Source organism: Palaemon carinicauda, chromosome 5 (genome assembly GCF_036898095.1).
Source record: "Palaemon carinicauda isolate YSFRI2023 chromosome 5, ASM3689809v2, whole genome shotgun sequence".
Taxonomy (NCBI): domain Eukaryota; kingdom Metazoa; phylum Arthropoda; class Malacostraca; order Decapoda; family Palaemonidae; genus Palaemon; species Palaemon carinicauda.
In genome coordinates, this window is record NC_090729.1 from 104,772,974 (window position 1) to 104,795,152 (window position 22,179).

A 22,179-nucleotide genomic window follows, 5' to 3' on the forward strand; every position below is an offset into this window, starting at 1 on the left:
AAAAGGGTTACTCAGCCGTGAGCGGGGTACCCAGTCTACCCCAACCCCACCCGCTAACTAGCGGATGTGGTCGCTATCCCTGACTGAAATTATCATGGCTCGTCTTTCAGCTTCACCGAAAGTAACACCCCTATAAATAGCTCCAGGTTTGTATGCTAGGAAAAATACAAATTTCAAATTTGTTATTTTTATTTATCGTTTATGGTTCATACTTTTTTCTTGTAATTTTTCTCGCCTTTTGATTGCAGCTTGAACGATAATGATTTTTAATCGAAGCAATATAGTCTCAGTCTATTGTACCACTCTTGTTCTCTTTATATATTAATATTTATTTATACATTCCTTACTGCATCTATGTGTTTCCCCTTTTGAGATTAGAGTATTGGGTTAGGTTTTTCAAAATTATATTGCTAATGTGACTGTATATAGGTATTTTCCCTTTGTTGATTTAACATATTAAATTTTTAATTGGTTGCTATTGTTCTTTTAATGAACTAAGAATTTTACTCCTATCATTAGAAACTACATAGATTGTTTGATTTTAAAGAAATTTTTATTGAACTATTTCATATCTATATGCGTTTGTTTAGAATATAAACTGATTATTATTTGTGACTAGAGATCCTAAGTGACACATTTTCACAATTTGCTTCTATTTCTTTGCAGTGTTAATGGAGGAACATGTTAGAGTAACATTTGTTGAGAGTCCTTCCTTATTTTATGTACAGCGAAGCCTTGATTATAATTGTATTGAAAGTTTAGGTCATCAGTTGAATAGAATTGCAAGAGTGGAAACTAGAATCGTTGAAGTTGTACCATTTGTTGGTAAGTGTTTTATAATTTTTTTCCTGCTCTTGTGTTAGGTCAAATGAAACCTTACTAGAATTTGTTTTTATTTTCGTTACTAGATTGGTACAGTCTTACTTACCACGATTCTTATACCCTTATAATTGTTGAAGAAATTCAAAATAAAACTATGAAATTATATTGTTCTTAACAGCTCCAAAAATTACCTGTTTGGTCATCGTCATGCAGACCTCATCTAAAGAACCTAATTGACTGCAACCCTTAAAATATTGTTGAAATGATAGAGGTTTCACTATATTCTCTTCAAAATACAATTGCATTTGTCTATAATTAATGAAAGAGCCGATAGTGTTGGCACCTGCCACCATTTGTGTTCCTAAATCACTGATACACAATCGCGGAATTCTATAATCACGACAATTAAGTTGAAATTTTTGCCGAAAATAAAATACATTTAAACTACTGCAAATATTAAGATCAACACCTCTTGACTGAGTACAAGATATATATAATAACCAAATCTTCAGCAAACTTCCTTCCTTTTTTTACAGCAAAAGGGCATGTATAATCAATAAAAAATATTAGCAAATGGAGCTGTAGGTTAGTCTGCTCTGAAATTTCCAATAATTTTGATTAAGTTCTGCTGTTCTGTTATTGAATCTTCAAAAAATGATCAGTGTTTAAGAACTTTCTTAACAAATAAGATATGTTTGGAGATATAATTATTTCATCACAATTCAGTAAGAACAAAATAACATCTTGAATATAAAAATTTTATATAAGCGTTCCTGATAATTATTTTTCATCTATACTATTATTCCAATTCTAAAACTTGATTTTTACTCTTAATAGACCATGTTCATCTAACAACAATTTAAGCTTTGTTATAATAAAAGGAATTTCCTTTAAGGTAGTTATAAAACCTTTCTGAAAATAGGAAACACATCTGGAAAATGTTTATCGTTTTACCTTTAAGGTAGTTATAAAACCTTTCTGAAAATAGGAAACACATCTGGAAAATGTTTATTGTTTTACTGGGCTCACCAACTTTTGAGCGCAAGATAAATGAGCGCTGATAATTCAGCTCAGTAACATTTGAGCGCCGACATTTAAGCGACAAATTCAAAATACGGTTGTTACAATTGTTTGATAAAATTCTCTCTCTCTCTCTCTCTCTCTCTCTCTCTCTCTCTCTCTCTCTCTCTCTCTCTCTCTCTCTCTCTAACAATAGTTGGTTACAATTGTTAAAATAATTTCATGTTAAAAATTTTATTAACCAATTTTGAGATGGGTTTGGTGCTTTAATCAGAAAGGAGAAAAACTAACTGGGACTTGTTTAATCTTTATCTGTTGCGATATAAATAAAAATCATCTCTAAACAGAATCATAATAAACAGAAATTTTACACACTTAATTTTTACTTCTTCCTTTAAATACGAAATATCTCAAAACAATTCATAGTACCACTTCTGCAGTCTAATATTAAAAGGTATCAATCTAGTATATAAAATAACAACTATGGTCATCACTTCTGGAGTCATAAACAAGGAAATTTTCCCCAGCATGTGTGTAGGCTAGACAAGTTTTTGAGCTATATCTATTTCCACTGTCACTTGGAGCAAGCAGACAGTGGCAATCGTTTTCATATTGGTTGTCATTGTACTTTGAAAGAACAACTACTACTTCAGTAATCAGATTAAGATGGGTGTGTTGGGGGAGCATTCAGTGTTATGCTTTCACGAAACCGCTTCATTGATAAGCCATCCACTAACTTAGCAGGATCTAATATATGATCGTGATCACTAATACAGGTGCATTCATCTTAGAAAATGTATGTGCCCCTTCCTTTGCATTTTCCAGTTACACAATGCCTTGACTCTTTACTAGTATTAAGCACTCTGTTAACTCTGTAAAAGTAGTTTTCGTGCAATATTTCTTTTCCCTTAGAGTTATCTTCTGCATATCCTTTCCTTAGTAGAAAGATTTTTTTTTTTTTTTTAATTTCCTAAACAGGATGAGTTGAATGATAGCAATGTAATAAATGTAATAGCCAAACAATAAACACACCCACATGCACTGATACAGAGTTTTTGATAGTGTTTTTTACTTTTTTTAAATGGAATGATTTTAGCAATGGTAACCAAATGATTGTAATAACCAAACAACTATTCACACACACACATACACAGAGAGAGAGAGAGAGAGAGAGAGAGAGAGAGAGAGAGAGAGAGAGAGAGAGAGAGAGAGAGAGATTGATTTATCAAGCAGCTGAAATGAGATATATATACACACACACACACACATATATATATATATTTATATATATCTCAAGCGGCTGAAATAACCATATTCTGGATTTTTAGCTCTCAAATGTTACTGCGCCCAATTATATTGTTCTCAAAAGTCGGCTCATGGCTCATAATGCTAATGTAAAATTATTTAGATTACCGTTAACTGGATTGCTTTGTATTCCAGATTTTAGGAAATCTTTATGGTAAACTAGGACTAGTTTCCTGAAAATTGAAAATTTATGAATATATATTAGTTGTTCATAGTTTAAGGACTCCACTGCAGATTCAAATGCTGGAATTATTACAGTTGACAATTCAGGGACATCAGTTGCATTGTAATTAGTTCCAGAGAAAAAGCAAGGTTTTTGCATCTGGTTGTAGGAAAAGCATCTGGTAACTAAGTCGGCTGTGCCTCGGGAGCTTTCAATTCAATTCTTCATCTACTTTATGCTTTATAGTCATCAGCCATGTAGGCCTGGGACTTCCAACTTTTCTAGTGCCTTGTGGAGCCCAGTTGAATGTTTGATGATATAATCTCTATTGGGGAGTGCGAAGAGCATCCCCAAACCATCTCCATCTGCACCTCATCATGATTTCATCCACATATGGTAATCGAATAGTCTCTCTTAGTTTCATTTTTAATCCTGGCCTGCCATTTAACTCCCAATATCCCTCTGAGGGCTTTTTTCTCAAATCTACCAAATCTGTTAGAGATTGTTTCATTGTCATACCATGACTCATGTCCATTCAATAACACCGATCTCACTGAACTGATATATAGTCTGACTTCTATATGAAATTTCAGACAATTTGATTTCCAGATTATACTTAACATAGCCATTGTCTGGTTTACTTTTTTTCAATCTTTCACTAAACTCTAATTCTAAAGACCCTGTATAGGAGATCATATTTCCTGAATATGTAAATTATCCCATTTCATTAATCCCTTCTTCCAATGATATTTCATCTTCCGTTGCATATTCCATACTCTTCATCTCTGTCTTTCTTCTATTCATCTTGACCCCATTCCCGTGTTATATTTCATGCATTCTGGTAAGCAAGCATTGCAAGTCCTGTGGTGTTCTGCTAAAAGACAGCATCATCAGCATACTCTAGATCTGCTAATTTCCTATTACCAACCCAGTCTAATCTTTCTCCACCATCCTCAACTGTTCTATACCTCACAAAATCCATGAGAAGGGTTTACATCATAGGGGACAACACGTTCCCTTGGAGTACTTTACTGTTCACTGGAAATTTATTTGATAGGACTCCACTAACATTAACTTTGCACTTTCTTTGCTCATGAACCGACCTAATCAAATTTACATATTTAAGAGGAATTTCATAATAACACAGGACTATCAAAGGCTTTTCCATAGTACACAAATGCCATCAAAAGTGGATTTCTATATTCCGCGCCTTGCTGTACATTTCTCAAAATGAAAATTTGGTCAGTATAACTTCTACCTTTTCTAAATCCAGCATGGTCATCTCGGCTTTTCATCAATCTTTCGCTGTAGTCTCTTTAGAATAAGATTATTATATATTTTTATGATAACTGATAAAGTATGATGCCTTTAATTATTGCAATCAGTCAGGTCTCCTTTTTTGCCATTTTTCACCAACATTCCTAACTCCTGTTCATAAGGTTTGCCTTTTCATGCCACATTCTACAAAAAAAATCTTGTAAGTATTTTGGGAGTCTTCATTTTCTGCCAATATCATCTCAGCAGTTATTCCATCGTAACCAGGGACTTTCCATCACCTGAGTTTTTAATGATAGCTTCATCTTCAAACATACTGAATTCATTCATGGTCACATCAAGGTCTTCCTCATCTTCAGATATATCAATTAAATTATTCCCACTGTATCTCCTATTCATGATCTCACTAAAGTGTTCCCTCCAACATGGTCTTTCTTCATCTTCCGTCGTTATAATAGACCCATCTTTCTTTTGATGAGTCTATGCTTTTTTGCCCCAGTAGAGAGTTCATTAATAATTCTATGAGCAATTCTTACACCATAGAGTCTTACTCTCGCCTATTAGCATAACATACAAGTAATTATTTCATATTAATAAAAACTACCCGTTTGAGAAGACATTGATAAGTAATTTGCTTTTTCATACAATTTACAATCGCAATTTTATAGTAAGTTTGATATAGAAATATACATTTCATAATCTAATAAGATATACATGGTTATACACACATATATATATATATTATTATATATATATTTATTTATATATATAATATATATATATATATATATATATATATGTATGTATGTGTAAATATATATAATATATATAATATATATGTGTATATATAATATACATATACATATATATATGGATAAATATCAACACAACATCGTGTTCAAATAGAAATAAATTTCTACCTCAAACTTGGGATCGAACGCTAGCCCCTTCTAATGAAAGGCCAGGTCGAAACCAACCATGCCACGAGAGGCCATAAAAGAAATCGGAACCTAACGCTACCCAGCAGTTCGAGGATTTGCCTGGCGAGACATCAGTCTCTTACCAGAGAGTTTTACCCGATTTCCCGGCCCACCAGTGACACAATTGGTAGTAATTCATTCAAATTACCCCTAATGAGTCAATATGGATAAATATCAACACAACATCGTGTTCAAATAGAAATAAATTTCTACCTCATACTTGGGATCGAACGCTAGCCCCTTGTAATGAAAGGCCAGGTCGAAACCAACCATGCCAAGAGAGGCCTTAAAAGAAATCGGAACCTAACGCTACCCAGCAGTTCGAGGATTTACCTGGCGAGACATCAGTCTCTTATCAGCGAGTTTTACCCGGTTTCCCCGGCCCACCACGTGACACAATTGGTAGTAATTCATTCAAATACCCCTAATGAGTCAATATGGATAAATATCAACACAACATCGTGTTCAAATAGAAATAAATTTCTACCTCATACTCAGGATCGAACGCTAGCCCCTTGTAATGAAAGGCCAGGTCGAAACCAACCATGCCACGAGAGGCCATAAAAGAAATCGGAACCTAACGCTACCCAGCAGTTCGAGGATTTACCAGGCGAGACATCAGTCTCTTACCAGCGAGTTTTACCCGATTTCCCGGCCCACCACGTGACACAATTGGTAGTAGTTCATTCAAATTACCCCTAATGAGTCAATATGGATAAATATCAACACAACACCGTGTTCAAATAGAAATAAATTTCCACCTCATACTTGGGATCAAACGCTAGCCCCTTCTAATGAAAGGCCAGGTCGAAACCAACCATGCCACAAGAGGCAATAAAAGAAATCGGAACCTAACGCTACCCAGCAGTTCGAGGTAGAAATTTATTTCTATTTAAACACGATGTTGTGTTGATATTTATCCATATTGACTCATTACGGGTAATTTGAATGAATTACTACCAATTGTGTCAAGTGGTGGGCCGGGAAATTGGGTAAAACTCGCTGGTAAGAGACTGATGTCTCGCCAGGTAAATCCTCGAACTGCTGGGTAGCGTTAGGTTCCTATTTCTTTTATGGCCTCTCGTGGCATGGTTGGTTTCGACCTGGCCTTTCATTAGAAGGGGCTAGCGTTCGATCCCAAGTATGAGGTAGAAATTTATATATATATATATATATATATATATATATATATATATATATATATATGTATATATATATATATATATATATATATATATATATATATATATATATTATATATATATATATATACACACACATATATGTCAAATATTGATGGATAATGAGACATCAGAACATGGGTTTTTTCACTTTATTACAAAAGGTTCCAAAGTACACTATACTGCACAATCGACACACTCTCAGGTGAGAGCTTTGTCTATTCGAGTGCCCAAAGGCAACTAACTACCCCTCACTATCAAAATGCAATCTTGCTACAACATGCTAAATAGTTGGATTTTGTGGAATTTTCATGATTATAGAGTTCATTTACCTTGACGTGCAACACATATCTTCATAAAAATTTGGACATTACTCCCCCCCCCCAAGCTCCTCACTCCGGGAGGAGGTGCTCACTCGCCCTCACTAATCTATGATATATGGAGGACACTCCGACCTGGAATAGGCATGACATGTACTAAACAGAAATGCAACATAAAATATATATAGAAATCACCCCAAAAAAATAACACATCTTCCACAAAAAAAAACTGAAAATGAAATATTGCATATAAAAATGTACACAATAATTCCATTCATTTCTTCTTCAGACCTCTGCAACTAAAATATAGGATACCCAAAATGAAAAAGAAAATCCTAACATTAGTCTTATACAACCTCATCAACAACCTCCCTCCGGTTGCGGGTTTCCTTTTCCTCGAATGTTGGGCGGGGGGAGGTGTGCCTGTGCCACAGCCCGCCCGCCATCGGGTTTTTTTGCTGGGCACTCTCGAGATAGATGACAGTAGGACTGACAAGTGTAACAGTGAGCGGATCCTTGGGTGGGGCACTCCACTCGTCGGTGCCCTTCTCCCCCACGCTGCCAGCATCTGAAGACTCTTCTAACCTGCTGACTGCATTCTCCCCTCTCCCACTTTGGGGGTTGATGAGTGCCTCTCATGGCTGCCAACTTCTCCGAATTGGGCCAGTTATTCCCAGTCACTTTTTCTTCTGGCAAACTGAAAATGTTAGCTAACGAACGATTATCATCGAACAAATAACCACATAAATGCGGGTTTACTAATCTGCTAATATGTTTATGGGCAATTGCTCTTTTATCACCTGCTGGGAGATTGGCACTCCGGGTTGCAAACGAATCACAATATCAAGAAATGCGAGTTGCAAAACTAAAAACGGATTCACCTTCTCGAATTTTGGGTTTGTAATTTTCTTTTTATGTCCCCCTTCCTCGCATCAGGTAAGGCATACTTCTCAATTAAACGTCGTTTTATTTCAGTATAACCTCTTAAACTGTGTTGAGGCCACCATAATCTAATTACTTAAATAGCTTTTTCTCTTTCCGACCACCCATATGTGGCTTATTCAAAGTCTCTCAAAAACACTTAAATCGATTAAAACCCTTTGTTAGGCCTAATGTGGTGATAGGATGTTTCTATTAACCATAATAATTACGTGGAACTTAGATGAAGAATTGTTAGTAATTATTTCTCAGCTGATCCCATCTTTGGTCGTCAATTTTTCTTGGTGGGATTTAATGATACGTTGGTATTCTTAAAATACACTTTAATAACTCTTGTGACTACATTGCTCTATAACAGCCGACTCCCAAGTGTATGTGGAGCGTCATACACAATCTGACAAAACCAAAACATTGACAAACAAAAGAGCATCGCTCTCAAAAGACTTAAATCCTACTCCAGTACAAAACTATAAAGAATCACATCCTATCTTTGAGGTAATCAATAAATGTTTGAATCCTAATACCAAAATAAATCATTACACTTATGTACAAAGCATAACATGTTTTATTCATGCAATATGATGCAATGTTGCACAATACCTGTAACACTTGAAATAATATAGTACATTATTACAATAATACATAACAAGGCCGCTGATCATCAAAAGGCATAACACTTGCCTGGATTTCTGGCAACTTTTGAACTACGATTTACGAATCTTCACTCGGCTGTGCATGTGTACTTTCACTTGTGTGCATTTGAACTTTGTTTATGTATGTCGGATATGCTGTGGTTGTGCGCAGCTCCTCTTCTCGTTCAACCAAGATTCTGTTCATTAACTGTTGTAAGTTATCAAACTCATATTCCAATTCTTGCTTCTAATTTTCTGTATATTCTTTATCGGGAACGCTATATCCCACTGCTCCTTCGGTCTCATCTCCTGCAGCAGCAACGTCTGCTATGTTAGTCCTTGTGTATTTAGTCATCTTGAACTTTTATTTTACCGGTTCAAAGAACAACTTCGCTCACAGCATACACAAACAGACGTATTTTTACACCTGACACCAATATGTCCCATTTTGATGGATAATGAGACATTGGAACATGTGTTTTTTCACTTTATTACAAAAGGTTCTTAAGTACACTATACTGCACAATCGAGACGCTCTCAGGTGAGAGCCTTGTCTACTCAAGCGCCCAAAGGCAACTAATTACCCCTCGCTATCAAAATGCAATCTTGCTACAACAACATGCTGAATAGTTAGATTTTGCAGAATTCTCATGATTATAGATTTCTTTTACCTTTACGTACGACACATATCTTCATACAAGAATTAGGACATATACACACACACATATATATATATTTATATATATATATATATATATATATATATATATATACATACAGTATATATATTGTATATGTGTATATGTATATATATATTATATATATATATATATATATATATATATATATATATATATATATATATATATATATATATATGGACATGAGTTGTGGTATGGCAATGAAACAATATCCAATAGATATTGGGAGTTGAATAGCAGGACAGGATTAGAAACGAAACTATAAGATAGATTACTCGAGTGCCATATTTGAATGAGATCATGGTGAGGGGTAGATGGAGGTGGATTTTGATATATACTGTATATATATATATACATATATATATATATATATATATATATATATGTATATTATATATATATATATAATATTATATATGTATATATATATATATATATATATATATATATATATATATATATATATATATAATATATATATATGCGTAAAAATCACAGGAAAACGTGATGCTCAGATGCAGAAGAACCACAGGGAAAATGAAAATACGGAATATACACTTAAGTCCTGACTCTTTGCCCACGTTAGAGATAAAAATCACCCTATTAATTGGTCAGGTGCAAAGAAATTGGTTCATTCAAATAACTTAGTAGAAAGAAACATCATAGAGTCCAGTTTCATAAAAGAAACCTTTGAAAACAACTTGAATATTGGTCATGGAATGTATAAACTCGACGCCTTTATATGTAAAGAGATTTGTAAGCTATATAAAAAAACATTAATCACTTAATGTAGAATTGAATGTATTGTGAATAATTAACGTCGGTGTGAAATTGATATTTAGACCTAAGCTACCATTCATTAAAGGAAACAATTATTTTATATAGTATGCATAAGTATATTGGCACTATATAGTGTTATGCTAGATATAAGTATTGATATATACATGATTATATGTTTATGATATTAATGTTGTATACATATAAATGTATATATGCATATGTATGTATGTGTATATATGTATATATGTATTGTATATATATGTATATATGTATGTGTATGTATGTGTATGTGTATGTATTTATGTATATGTATATGTATTTGTATCTGTATGTATGTATATATATGTATATATGTATATATATATGTATATATGTATATATATATATATATATATATATATATATATATATATATATATATATATATATATATATATATATATATATTTATATATATATATATATATATGTATATATATGTATATGTATATATATATATGTATATATATTTGTATGTTTGTGTATGTTTTGCTTATGTATTTATATAGATAAGGCTACCGCATTGACATATAAATAACTGTATTGAAAGTAAAATAAGTAGAAAACAAGAATATACCCGCCACTAGAAATGACCCTTTTTAGCAGGTGTCTAACGAGCTTGCGGACTCCTCCTACTCAACACCTGAGTCAAGCCCAGGTAGCGGGTAAGGGAGTGTCATTGTTCTCTAAATCTCTATATGTATGTTCGTACTATTGCTTTCCCTATAAATTGTAAGAAACCTCTCTCAATAAATCAGTCCTCTGAGGAAGTAACACGAAACTAGTCAGGACTTAAGTGTATATTCCGTATTTTCATTTTCCCTGTGGTTCTTCTGCATATATATATATGTATATATATACATACTTACATACACAAACATATATGCATATATATATATATACAAAAGCAAGGCCATAGTCCCATTCTTTAAGTCTCAATGGGCCATAGGTTCCCGATGGGATCGAGGTCTGGTGATTTGTCTAGCTAGTCAATCCAAATGATTTCAGGAGGACTTTAAACCTACTCCTGGACGACAAGGCTGTTATGAATTGAAGAATTGATAACAACGATAGTTTTTAACGTTTTCCTGCTAAACCAGTTAAAATTATTGTGGTAAACCAAGCACGTATTCATATAGCTCTTGATAGTGAAAACTAATGAATGGAAAATCATGTTTACAACCATGTAGATATCCAAACAACTCCAATTTCATAACAAGCTAGAAAACATCTGTTCCAGCGTAAATACAAACCCTGCTATTTATAAGGGTATACTTTCGGCGTTAACTAGCGTGTGGGGGAGGGGTAGACTGGCTACCCCACTCACTCACACCTCGTGGCTGAGTAACCACTTTACATTTTGGCTCGGTATAGAATGGCAGCACCCCGCAAAGACTTGCCTTGATTGTTTTTCTGTCATTTTTATTTCGGTTGTGTGTTTTTATTTGTCTTGTACATATTTATGCGTGTATATATGTATAAATGGAAATATATTTTTTTGTTGTTGAATAAATTACATGTAACTTTAATTATTGTTGACAATGTATCCGGCGGTCTCCGCCGTAAGGGAGTTGTCATTGTTTTGATACTACTCGCCTACCTTGCCGCCCTCCCCTGCGTTGGTGGTCGGCCGGCCCTCAACACTCCTGTGTGTGTGTTTCATTACTTGAGTTGAAGTTTATAACAGATCAGCTCCCTTTCGAGGAATTATCTTACAAGGAAGGTGACTTATTCCCCGAATAGTTCATGTTGTGCAGCGGAGTATGAATTGAAATTAATCACAACTTTTATTTTCTTTTCTACAGATAGCAGCGACGTAGAACACAAGGCCGATGGGTTTGGCCGCTCTGTTCTTTATCCTGCGCTTCATGTGGTAGCTCGTGAGCTGCCCACATTATGAGGTAGCACTCGTTGTCAACCTTCAACTTGAACAAGTTCTGTTGATGGGAAGCATAGTTTGCTGCCAGGAGGTTCTACTAAGGGTTAGAGAACCTTCCCTTACGAGGGAGTGTTAGCCTTCCTTGGAATTGGGTTGCCCCCCCTTCTGAGGGAGAGCTTCCCCACTTCAGCCGTTCAGCAACCTTCCCTCTTTCGGGAAGAATTGTGGACAGCTCGACGAGTTTCGCTTCTGCTATCTCGTCGCTGAAGACTTTGCTTCTTCCCCTTAAACTGGGGAAAAGCAAGTCTAAGACTTGTTCCTCCTTCGAGGGAACTTCTCTCTCGTTCGCGAGAGAGATTGTTACACCTATGCTTTTTAGCCATTGAGCTGGGAGAAAGCTTGTCTTAGGCTATATGGAGAGATTATTATGCCTATGTTTTTTCCCGTAGAGCTGGAAGAAAGCTTGTCTTAGGCAATGTACTCCTTCAGGAGGACGAGAGAGAGATTATTAAGCGTACGCTTTTTTCCCATAGAGTTGAGAGAAAGCTTTTCTTATGCGATATCCTCCTTCGGGAGGACTTCTCTCACGTTCGCGAGAGAGATATTATTACGCCTACATATTTTTCCCATAGAGCTGGGAAAAAGCTTATCTTAGGTGATGTTCCCCTTCGGGAGGACTTCTCTCTCGTTTGCGAGAGATTATTACGTCTACGTTTTTTCCCCATAGAGCTGGGAGAAAGCTTGTCTTAGGCGATGTCCTCCTTCGGGAGGACTTCTCTCCCGTTCGCGAGAGAGAGATTATTACGCCTACGCTTTTTTCCCCATAGAGCTGGGAGGAAGCTCATCTTAGGCAATCTCCTTCGGGAAAACTTTCCTCTCGTTTGCGAGAGAAAACTTGTAGGAGTTTGCTGATCCACCAGGGTCGGTGGCAGAGCTTTCTCCATAGCAAGTTTCCCCTTCGGGGAATGTGTCTTTCGTTCTCGAGAGAAGACCGCCTCTTGGCATCGACGGTCCCCCCTCATGCTTATGGTTCTCCTCCAGGAGCGGAGCGAGAGCCTCATCTTAAGCGACGTTCTCCTTCGGGAGAACAAACCTCCTCTGTGGAGGAGTTATCTTTACATCTGGATCAGGCTCCCCCTCGGGCGGATTTTGCTGAACGTTTCTCTCCGGAGGTTCGTTGGGAGAAAGGGTTTGTAACTCTTCTCCATCCCGGACGTTCTCCTCCTCGTGCTGTGAGGGAACGTCTTTTTGAACCTGCTGGTTTTCCTCACGTTGACCCTACGGGGTCTTGTGACAATTACCCTTTGGGCTGGCGTGATCGTGAGTCTTCGGGCATTCGTCATGTTGATCCTGCGGGTTCTCATGACCTCATGACAGTAGGAGTCCTTCGGGGCTCCGTCGCACTGATCTGTTGGGCTAACGCGACTCGAAACCTTCGGGTTTCAGTTACGCTGAACCTTCGGGCTTTCGTAACGATGGTAACGTTGAGCCTTTGGGACCTCGTGCCATCAGTCACACTGACCCTTCATTGTCTCGTGAAGGAGGAACTTCGGTTCCGTTACGCTGACCCTTCGGGGTCTCGTATCTTTAGTTACGCTGAACCCTTGGACTCTCATAACTTTAGTCACTCTGTCACTTCGGTGTTTCGTGACAGGGAAACTTCGGTTTGTCATTGCGCTGCCCCTTCGGGGTCTCGCAACACAGGGTACGTTAGGCCTATTCCCAACTTTCATGTCGAATAACTCAACTCCAGTAATATCCAGTTTGACAGGACACGCATTGATTTCTCCTGATAAGGAAACATATACGGTCATTAGAGACTTGGATAAATTAACTCACTGTTCAGAAGCAATGAATAATAAAGTATGTATAGCTGACTCCTTTGAATTCCATCATATATCAATGGATTCATGCGAGTTAGGTATAGTGCTAAATGGTGCTCTCTCCCATACACATGATTGTGTGAAAAAACTTTATCCTTTTGACGATAATAAGTTCAATTACAGATTGAACAACGGCTCGTGGATGCGATACAACAAGGCCGGCTTTAATGTATCATGCCTGGATGGATCCACGACCCACTCCAAGATCTTTGTTGCAGCTGAAGGTTGCATCGGGACGTCCATGAACTACACGGTCCAAGGAATTAACATTATCATCAGGGAACGGGCCTACTTTGCGAATTTCACGTGGACCACTACAATCCCATCCTTACCTCTCCCATACAAGGCACGGGTGGCTAATCGGTTGACGCAACTAGCCGAGATGGACCACCCGTCACCGACTTTTGCAGGGGGGAATCTTCGTTTCTACATGACGCTGGCATCAATCAGTGTTACGGTGGTGATTCTTATCGCCGTTAACATCCTTGCTTGGCGTAGATTGAGGCAAAAACAGGTGGAGCTCCAGAGGAACGTTTTGCCACGTCCAGACAACACTCCTATTGCATTGAAAGCATTTACATTTAGAGCCATTTGAAATTGGCCATTTCACTTGACTCTGGGGGGTAAAATTGTCTGGAACTGTGAATGTGTGAAAAGCGGTCAGTACGCTGGTAATATGTAGTTGAAGAGACTCCAGGACAGTGCATTTGTATTTTAAATATAAACAGTTAAAAAGTATCTTTTGGACACCTAATAATATATTGTAGCCCTATATATTTAAAAAGTATCTTTTGGGCACCTAATAAAATATCTAAGCCCTATATATATATATATATATATATATATATATATATATATATATATATATATATATATATATATATATATATATATATATATATATATATATATATATATATATATATATATATATACAGTGGAACCTCTACATACGATTGTCCGAACATACAAATTTTCCAACATACGAAGTAAAATTCGACCAAATTTCTGTCTCAACATACGAAGTGTTGCTCCAACATATGAAGTAAACAATGCGCTTACCCGTGGAATTTTCTCGAAAGCGTCCAGCGTCGTTTGTTGTTGACGACGCTAGACGGCAGCACATAGGAGGGAAGCCAATCGAGCGTCACCTTGATCAGTCCTCTCATCTCGTGCGCATCGTGTGGTTGTCCTCTATTTGCTCAGTTTTAACAGTTTTTTATCTTGCCTTTCCACGTGTTGTTTTCTGTGTTCCGTAATCATGAGTCCTAAAAAGCTTAGTTTCGGTTCAGGAAGTAGTAGTAGTGGTGATAAAAAGAGGAAGTGTATGCTTTCATTAGAATTAAAGCAGGAAATAATAGAAAAGCATGAGCGAGGTGTACGTGTTAGCGATTTGGCTAAACAATATGGCCGGAATATGTCTACGATCTCGACGATCATACAACAGAAGTCAGCCATTAAAGCAGTGAAACCTTCGAAGGGGATCACGATTATTTCCAAACGTCGTAGCCCTACCCTTGAAGAGATGGAACGCCTTTTGTTAATATGGATCAAAGACAAGGAGATTGTCAGCGATACGATCAATGAAACGATCATCTGTGAGAAGGCCAGCGCTATCTACAGTGACTTGAAGGCGGCGCGCTCTCGGGGTGACGCGAGGGAGAGTTCAGCCGATCCTACGACGGAGGAATTCAAGGCTTCTCGAGGTTGGTTCGAGAAATTTAGGAAACGGACCGGGATTCATTCAGTTGTTCGTCATTGAGAAGCTTCGAGTCCGGACACCAAGGCTGCTAAAGACTTTGTTAAAAAGTTCGAAAGCATCGTGGCGGAGGAAGGTTACGTAGAGCAGCAGGTGTTCAACTGTGATGAAACCGGTCTGTTTTGGAAAAGATGCCTAGTCGAACGTACATTACCGCTGAAGAGAAGAAAATTCCTGGACATAAGCCAATGAAGGATCGGTTGACTCTTGCGCTTTGTGCCAACGCCAGCGGGGACTGCAAAATAAAGCCGTTACTGGTTTTCCATTCCGAAAACCCTAGGGCATTTAAAGCACATAGAATTAATAAAGAACTGCTACATGTTCTATGGCATTCTAATTCTAAGGCTTGGGTTACTAGGCATATCTTTGTGGAATGGGTAAACGTAGTTTTCGGCCCTGCTGTCAAGAAGTATCTTCAGGAGAGGAATTTGCCTTTGAAGTGCTTGCTTTGTTTGGACAATGCACCCGCTCACCCCCCCGGACTCGAAGATGATATCATCGACGAATACAAATTCATCAAGGTGTTGGATCTTCCACCGAATACCACCCCTATCCTCCAGCCCATGGACCAGCAAGTCATCTCTAATTTTAAAAAACTCTACACCAAGAACTTATTTAAGCAGTGCTTTAATGTCACGCAAAGCACCAACTTAACTTTGCATGAATTTTGGAGGAGCCACTTTAATATCGTGCACTGCTTAAAGATCATTGATCAGGCTTGGGAGGGAGTAACTCGTCGGACCCTGAATTCCGCTTGGAAGAAGCTTTGGCCTGATGCTGTTGCTCCCAGAGATTTCGAAGGTTTTGGCCCCCGAGAATCAACCTGTGCTTGCCGCCGAGGAAGACGTCGAAGAGATTGTATCCCTTGGCAAGTCCATGGGTCTGGAGGTGGATGAAGATGACATCACCGAATTCGTCGATGAGCATCATGTAGAGCTCACCACCGAGGAACTCAAGGAGCTGCAAGCAATGCAGCATGATGAGTTCCAAGCGCAGTTGAGTGAGTCGGAGGAGATCGAGGAGGTAGGCCAAATCTTAGGTACGGTGGAAATAAAACAGATGTTGGCATATCATCAACACGTTGTTTATTTCATTGAGAAGCATCACCCACAGAAACTTCAGGTTTGCCGTGTTGTTGCACAGTTCGATGATGTTTGCTTAACGCATTTTAGAAAAATCCTCAAAAGCCGTACCAAGCAACTTTCACTCGATAGTTTCTTTAAAAAATCTTCAAAACGGTCTAGTGATCATGATGAAAAGAAAGAAAGTGAAGCAAAGAAAAGGAAGACCGAATCGAGTGAAAGTGATGAAAATTAAAAATAAGAAAAGAAAAAATTTAAAAAAAAATATAAAATTATAAAAATAAAAAAAAAATAAGATAAGTTAAGTTAAAGTTCTCGTAGTAGTGTAAGTTAGTGTAAGTTATCGTACACGTTATCGTACAAAGTCACCGTCCCTACCTCCTCGCTGATCTTCCGTCTCCTCCTGCGTAGCAGTCCCTACACCTGCGCTGGCCTGTCGCTAAGGTAAAGTGTTACATTAACACCCGTTTTTTATTTATTATTTCATTATTATCATTCTTTTTTTGGTTTGTAATATGTATTTATTATACAGGTATTGTATTAATGTCATGTGTAATTATGTGTAGCCATTTATTAAGGATTTATTATGGGTTTTTAGGCTGAGGAACTAATTAAATAAATTACTATGTATTCTTATGGGAATATTTGCTCCAACATACGATCGTTTTAACATACGAAGCAGTTTCTGGAACGAATTAAGATCGTATGTAGAGGTATCACTGTATATATATATATATATATATATATATATATATATATATATATATATATATATATATATATATATATATATATATATATATATGAAACCGTGGTGCGTGTACGTACCGGGAATTTATATCTTGTGCACATTTATATCAATTTTATATCTTTACCAAGGTAACAAATATTCTTAATCAGTTACTAATGAACAATCATATCAGTTTTGATGTAGTTATATCTTTACCAAGGTAACAAATATTCTTAATCAGGTACTAATGAACAATAATATCAATTATAATATATCTGTATCTTTAACAAAGGTAACTATTCTTTAACAAGTTACCAATTCGTATGTACACTTAGATTCAAAAGTCCGCCGACACTCAAGGGGAATCGTTCGTCAGAGGTCTCTAGTGTTACCATGACAAAACAAAGAAAGGGTTGGTCTTCTTACTACCTTCAAGGAAATGGGCGGAGACTTGTCCAACCTCAGCGAACCCTTAAAAATATTACAAATCGAGTTGCCATATTTCATTTTGTGGTATCATTTGTCCCTCGAGTATTCACTACAAATACATAAAACACACACATACACACACACACACACACATATATATATATATATATATATATATATATATATATATGTAATTATTTTTACTATTCTTTTGAGGAGCCCAGTAGACACTCCTCCCCCGGGCAGTCCGACACTGAAGAATTTGAGGAAACAAGGAAGGCATTTGTATTTTAGAGTTTGTGGAAAGAGGATAAGAAATTCTTGATACAACTTGTAAAATATTGTATCATTGCCTCAATCTAATTTGATAACCGTTAATGTTCCATGAAATATTGCTAACCTAATTCATAATTAGTTCATTTGTAGTAGCTAGTAGCAACCGAATAAATAGCCTTTGTTGTTCTAAGGTTGATTAGTAACCAAAGTTAACTATTAACTTTGCATAATAAATAATCTGTGATGGAAACAGTAAATACTGATGAATGCATAGCATTTTGAATACAATCAGAATTTAGTTTATTGAATCGAAAAGGAATTGTATTGCGGTAAATGAAACCACTATTACATTCTAGCAAAACCTTTTAGAAATTTGCTTTATTGATAAATCATATGTAAATGTCTCTTGTCCTCAAAACAACATAATTTTCCAAGATTTTGTTATGAAAGTAAGAAGTACTAATTTTCCCGTAATATATTCTCTAATTTTCCAAAAAAAAATATAAGCGCGGGGGCATGAGCACAAAATGATTTCCTACACTAATACCTTGGCTGTAAGTTATCAGTGATTATGTAATTACTAGTAGCTTTATCTTAAGAAAATTACGTAGATTGATTACGCTGACTTCTAATAATCGTGATTCAAATAGGCGTAAGTCTCCATGATCAAGTTCCTATTTGTGTTCCTTTCATTCATTCTTTATTCATTCGTTTATTAAACATCCTCGACATTTTTAAGAAAAATTGCCTTTTTCGCCGGTATTCATCTAAGGCCGTCCGTTTTAGTTCCTAGTTTCTCACTATCCCTCCAGAAAAAAAATCTCTCCTGAGCGGCAACAAGAAACACCTGCACTTGACCATTCCAACCTGGAACCTTTCGAAATTTGTGTGAAGCCAAAACGAGATATTCCTTAGCTGGATTAGAAAATAAGGCATTTTGAGCACTATTTCACTCACATTTTTATACAATTTCAATGATATTCCTTTATGATTATTCCAGTTAACGAAAATATCTTGGTTGATTTTAAAGCAAACGGGCAAATTATCCTACAGAGTACTTTCATAATGAGCATATTAATTGAAAAACTTGTGGTATGTGGAGGACTACAGAACATAATGATCTATAGTAACTAAATAGTATAACTTCGAGCCGGACAAATGTTGGTATAAGGATTCTTTCTAACGAATCCGTCAAACACTCATAAGACAACGACTCTCTAATTAAAGCTATTATTGTTCCAAAATCTACCATTATGTGGATGAGCATTTAAGACCAACAAAATAATTCCGTTATCGCTACTCGATGATAACTATCTCCAATTTTGCCATAGGGCCTCAGTAATTATCAAGCAAATTGAAGCTCTTGTAATAAAGATTGAATTAGCAACAGCAAAGATTTTACTGTATATATTTAAAATTTTAGTTTAAATGTCAATGCCAACCGTTCTTAGCCACAAATACGGGCGGAAAAGGAAAAGTAAAAACATTTATGAATAAAGGGCAAGAGGGTTGCGAACTAAAGACTGAGATGGCACATCCTCTTGAATCTGAATGACTTGGGAAATATTTTTCAGTAAAGTATCCTTATGTATTCCAAAATGTTCCTATCTATGAATATCTAAAGGCCTATGAAAGTCTTTAGCAATCAATTTAGCATTCTAAAACTAAGTTTTTGGAAGCATAATACAATAATTTTTATTGGAAACATTGCAATATCAAGCGAAAATTTCTCCTGATATGCATGAATGTCTAGAAATCAATTTATATGGTGACCAATTACTACATTCACTACTGTAATCTCTCTCTCTCTCTCTCTCTCTCTCTCTCTCTCTCTCTCTCTCTCTCTCTCTCTCTCTCTCTCTCTCTCTCTCTCTCTCTATGAATGTCCTCAAGGAGTCAAGGCTTGTATAACTCATTTATGGCGTTTTTATGAATACTTTACAGCATCGAGCCATAAATGAAACTGGAACAAGAGTAATGTCGGATCTCCGAACAATATAATGTAGCTGTTAACGGAAGGAATTGTTAAGTTATGCCACTCCATTAATTTCTACATGCTTATACAGATTCTAGATTTATATATATATATATATATATATATATATATATATATATATATATATATATATATATATATGTGTGTGTGTTTTGGGTATTTGTATTGGGTAGTTGAGATGTCAAATGATACCACAGCATAAAATATGGCAACAAGATTTGTAATATTTTCCAGCGGTCGCTGAGCTTGGACAAGGCTCCGCCTATCTCCTAAGAAGTAGTAAGAAATGCAACTCTTTATTTGTTTTGTCATGGTAACACTAGAGACCTCTGACGAGCGATTCTCCCTGAGTGTCGGCGGACTTTTGAATCTAAGTGTACATGTTCAATTTTTTTTTTTATGGTACCTCAATCATTTGCTAGCAATATGCCATATATAGCATACATGGATCTGTATTTTCCATGCATTTTTCTTTATTTTTGACTATGTCTGTTAGGTATGTATTTCTTTTTTTTTTACATATACCTTTTTTGCATATTCATCCTTAATCACTTGTTTATGGCTATGACTAAAATATATATCTAGGCACACTCCTAGGAAACATATTTTAATGTAACTTTTAATGTTAAATGTCCGAGCTAATTTAATATATACATTTATAAACCCATGACCCAAGGGATCATTGGAGAGTTGAGAATGGGACGACAGCCCAAACAGGATGTGAAAATAGATTATGCTAAAGCAATGCTTGGAAAGTATTGCATGGTAAACATTTATGTTTCTTGTAAACATGTCACAATGCCTCCCGTGAGAAACAGTTGACCTATTGATCCCTACTGGAATCACCTGACTTCGGCGATAAGACTACGTGATCATATCTCTCTGTATTTACATGAAACGCTGAGATAACTAATGTTACGTTATCGACGCGAGCTTATTGTAAAGCAGTTCTATTCATCTTTTCATACGGAATGGTCATCCGACCAAACCATCCATACTCCAGTGATGGAGCTATCAATGAATTGTTTAAAGTTAACCTAAAAACTTTGACTTATTCTAAGAAGTGACCTACAAGTCTAATATTTCTATATCACATTGAAGAGACAACGGACGGAACCACAATGTGTACGTATAACATTCACACACTAACATATATATATATATATATATATATGTGTGTGTGTGTGTATATATATATGTATATGTAAGGACTATGCTGTTAATTTGTTATACAAGTAAATGTATTAAAAAGTTATAGTATATTTAAAAAAGAGTTCGCGAGTGTGTAAATTGACTTGTTATGAACTCAGGTTCTGTCTGCACACCCATATCCCATCTTATATGGGGAACCAGCAAACGTGTTTACAGTAACACACTGGTATCAGAGTTGTATCGGCTTTTCCACGTATCCAATCCTATCCCATATCCTTCGAGACAAGGTTAACTTTATTTAGGAAGGAATAGCCATGGTTGTTTTATACACATCCCTGTTACATACACGATATCTTTTGGGATATTCGCTCTAGGGGTCGTAGCCCCGGGTTATCTCTACAGATAGAGTCATATGGTATATCACTCACAGTAAATACACCAAGGTGAAAGCTGCCTAGAGGAAGTTTCCTCAGGACAACATGGCTACATCACCCAAAAATAGATTTTTCTTATAACAAAATCCCTTATATATATATATATATATATATATATATATATATATATATATATATATATATATATATATATATATATATATAGTAATACCTCGACATACGGGTGTCCCAACGTACGAGAAATTTGAGATACGAGGAAAGTTTCGAGCAAAGTTTTGCCCCGAGATATGAGACAAATTTGAGATACGAGGATACAAGATGGTTCAATATGCGGCCGCTAGGTGGCCGAGTGTGCGAGAGGCTACTCACGAGAACAGCATCGCTCACTCTTTCCCGTCAGATCTCCGTCGTGTTTAGTTATTTCCAAGCATTGGCCGTAGT

At 36.3% G+C, this 22,179-nt stretch overlaps 1 protein-coding gene across 1 annotated transcript in view; it reads left to right on the plus strand.

Annotated features, from left to right (window-relative positions):
* The window catches only part of LOC137641382 (RING finger protein 17-like), a 1,982,860-nt gene that overhangs the window by 1,036,695 nt on the left and 923,986 nt on the right, over positions 1 to 22,179 (plus strand). The window contains exon 14 of the mRNA XM_068373901.1: positions 667 to 825. Within this exon, the coding sequence (XP_068230002.1) occupies positions 667 to 825 (159 nt within the window). The remainder of the gene's footprint in view (positions 1 to 666; positions 826 to 22,179) is intronic.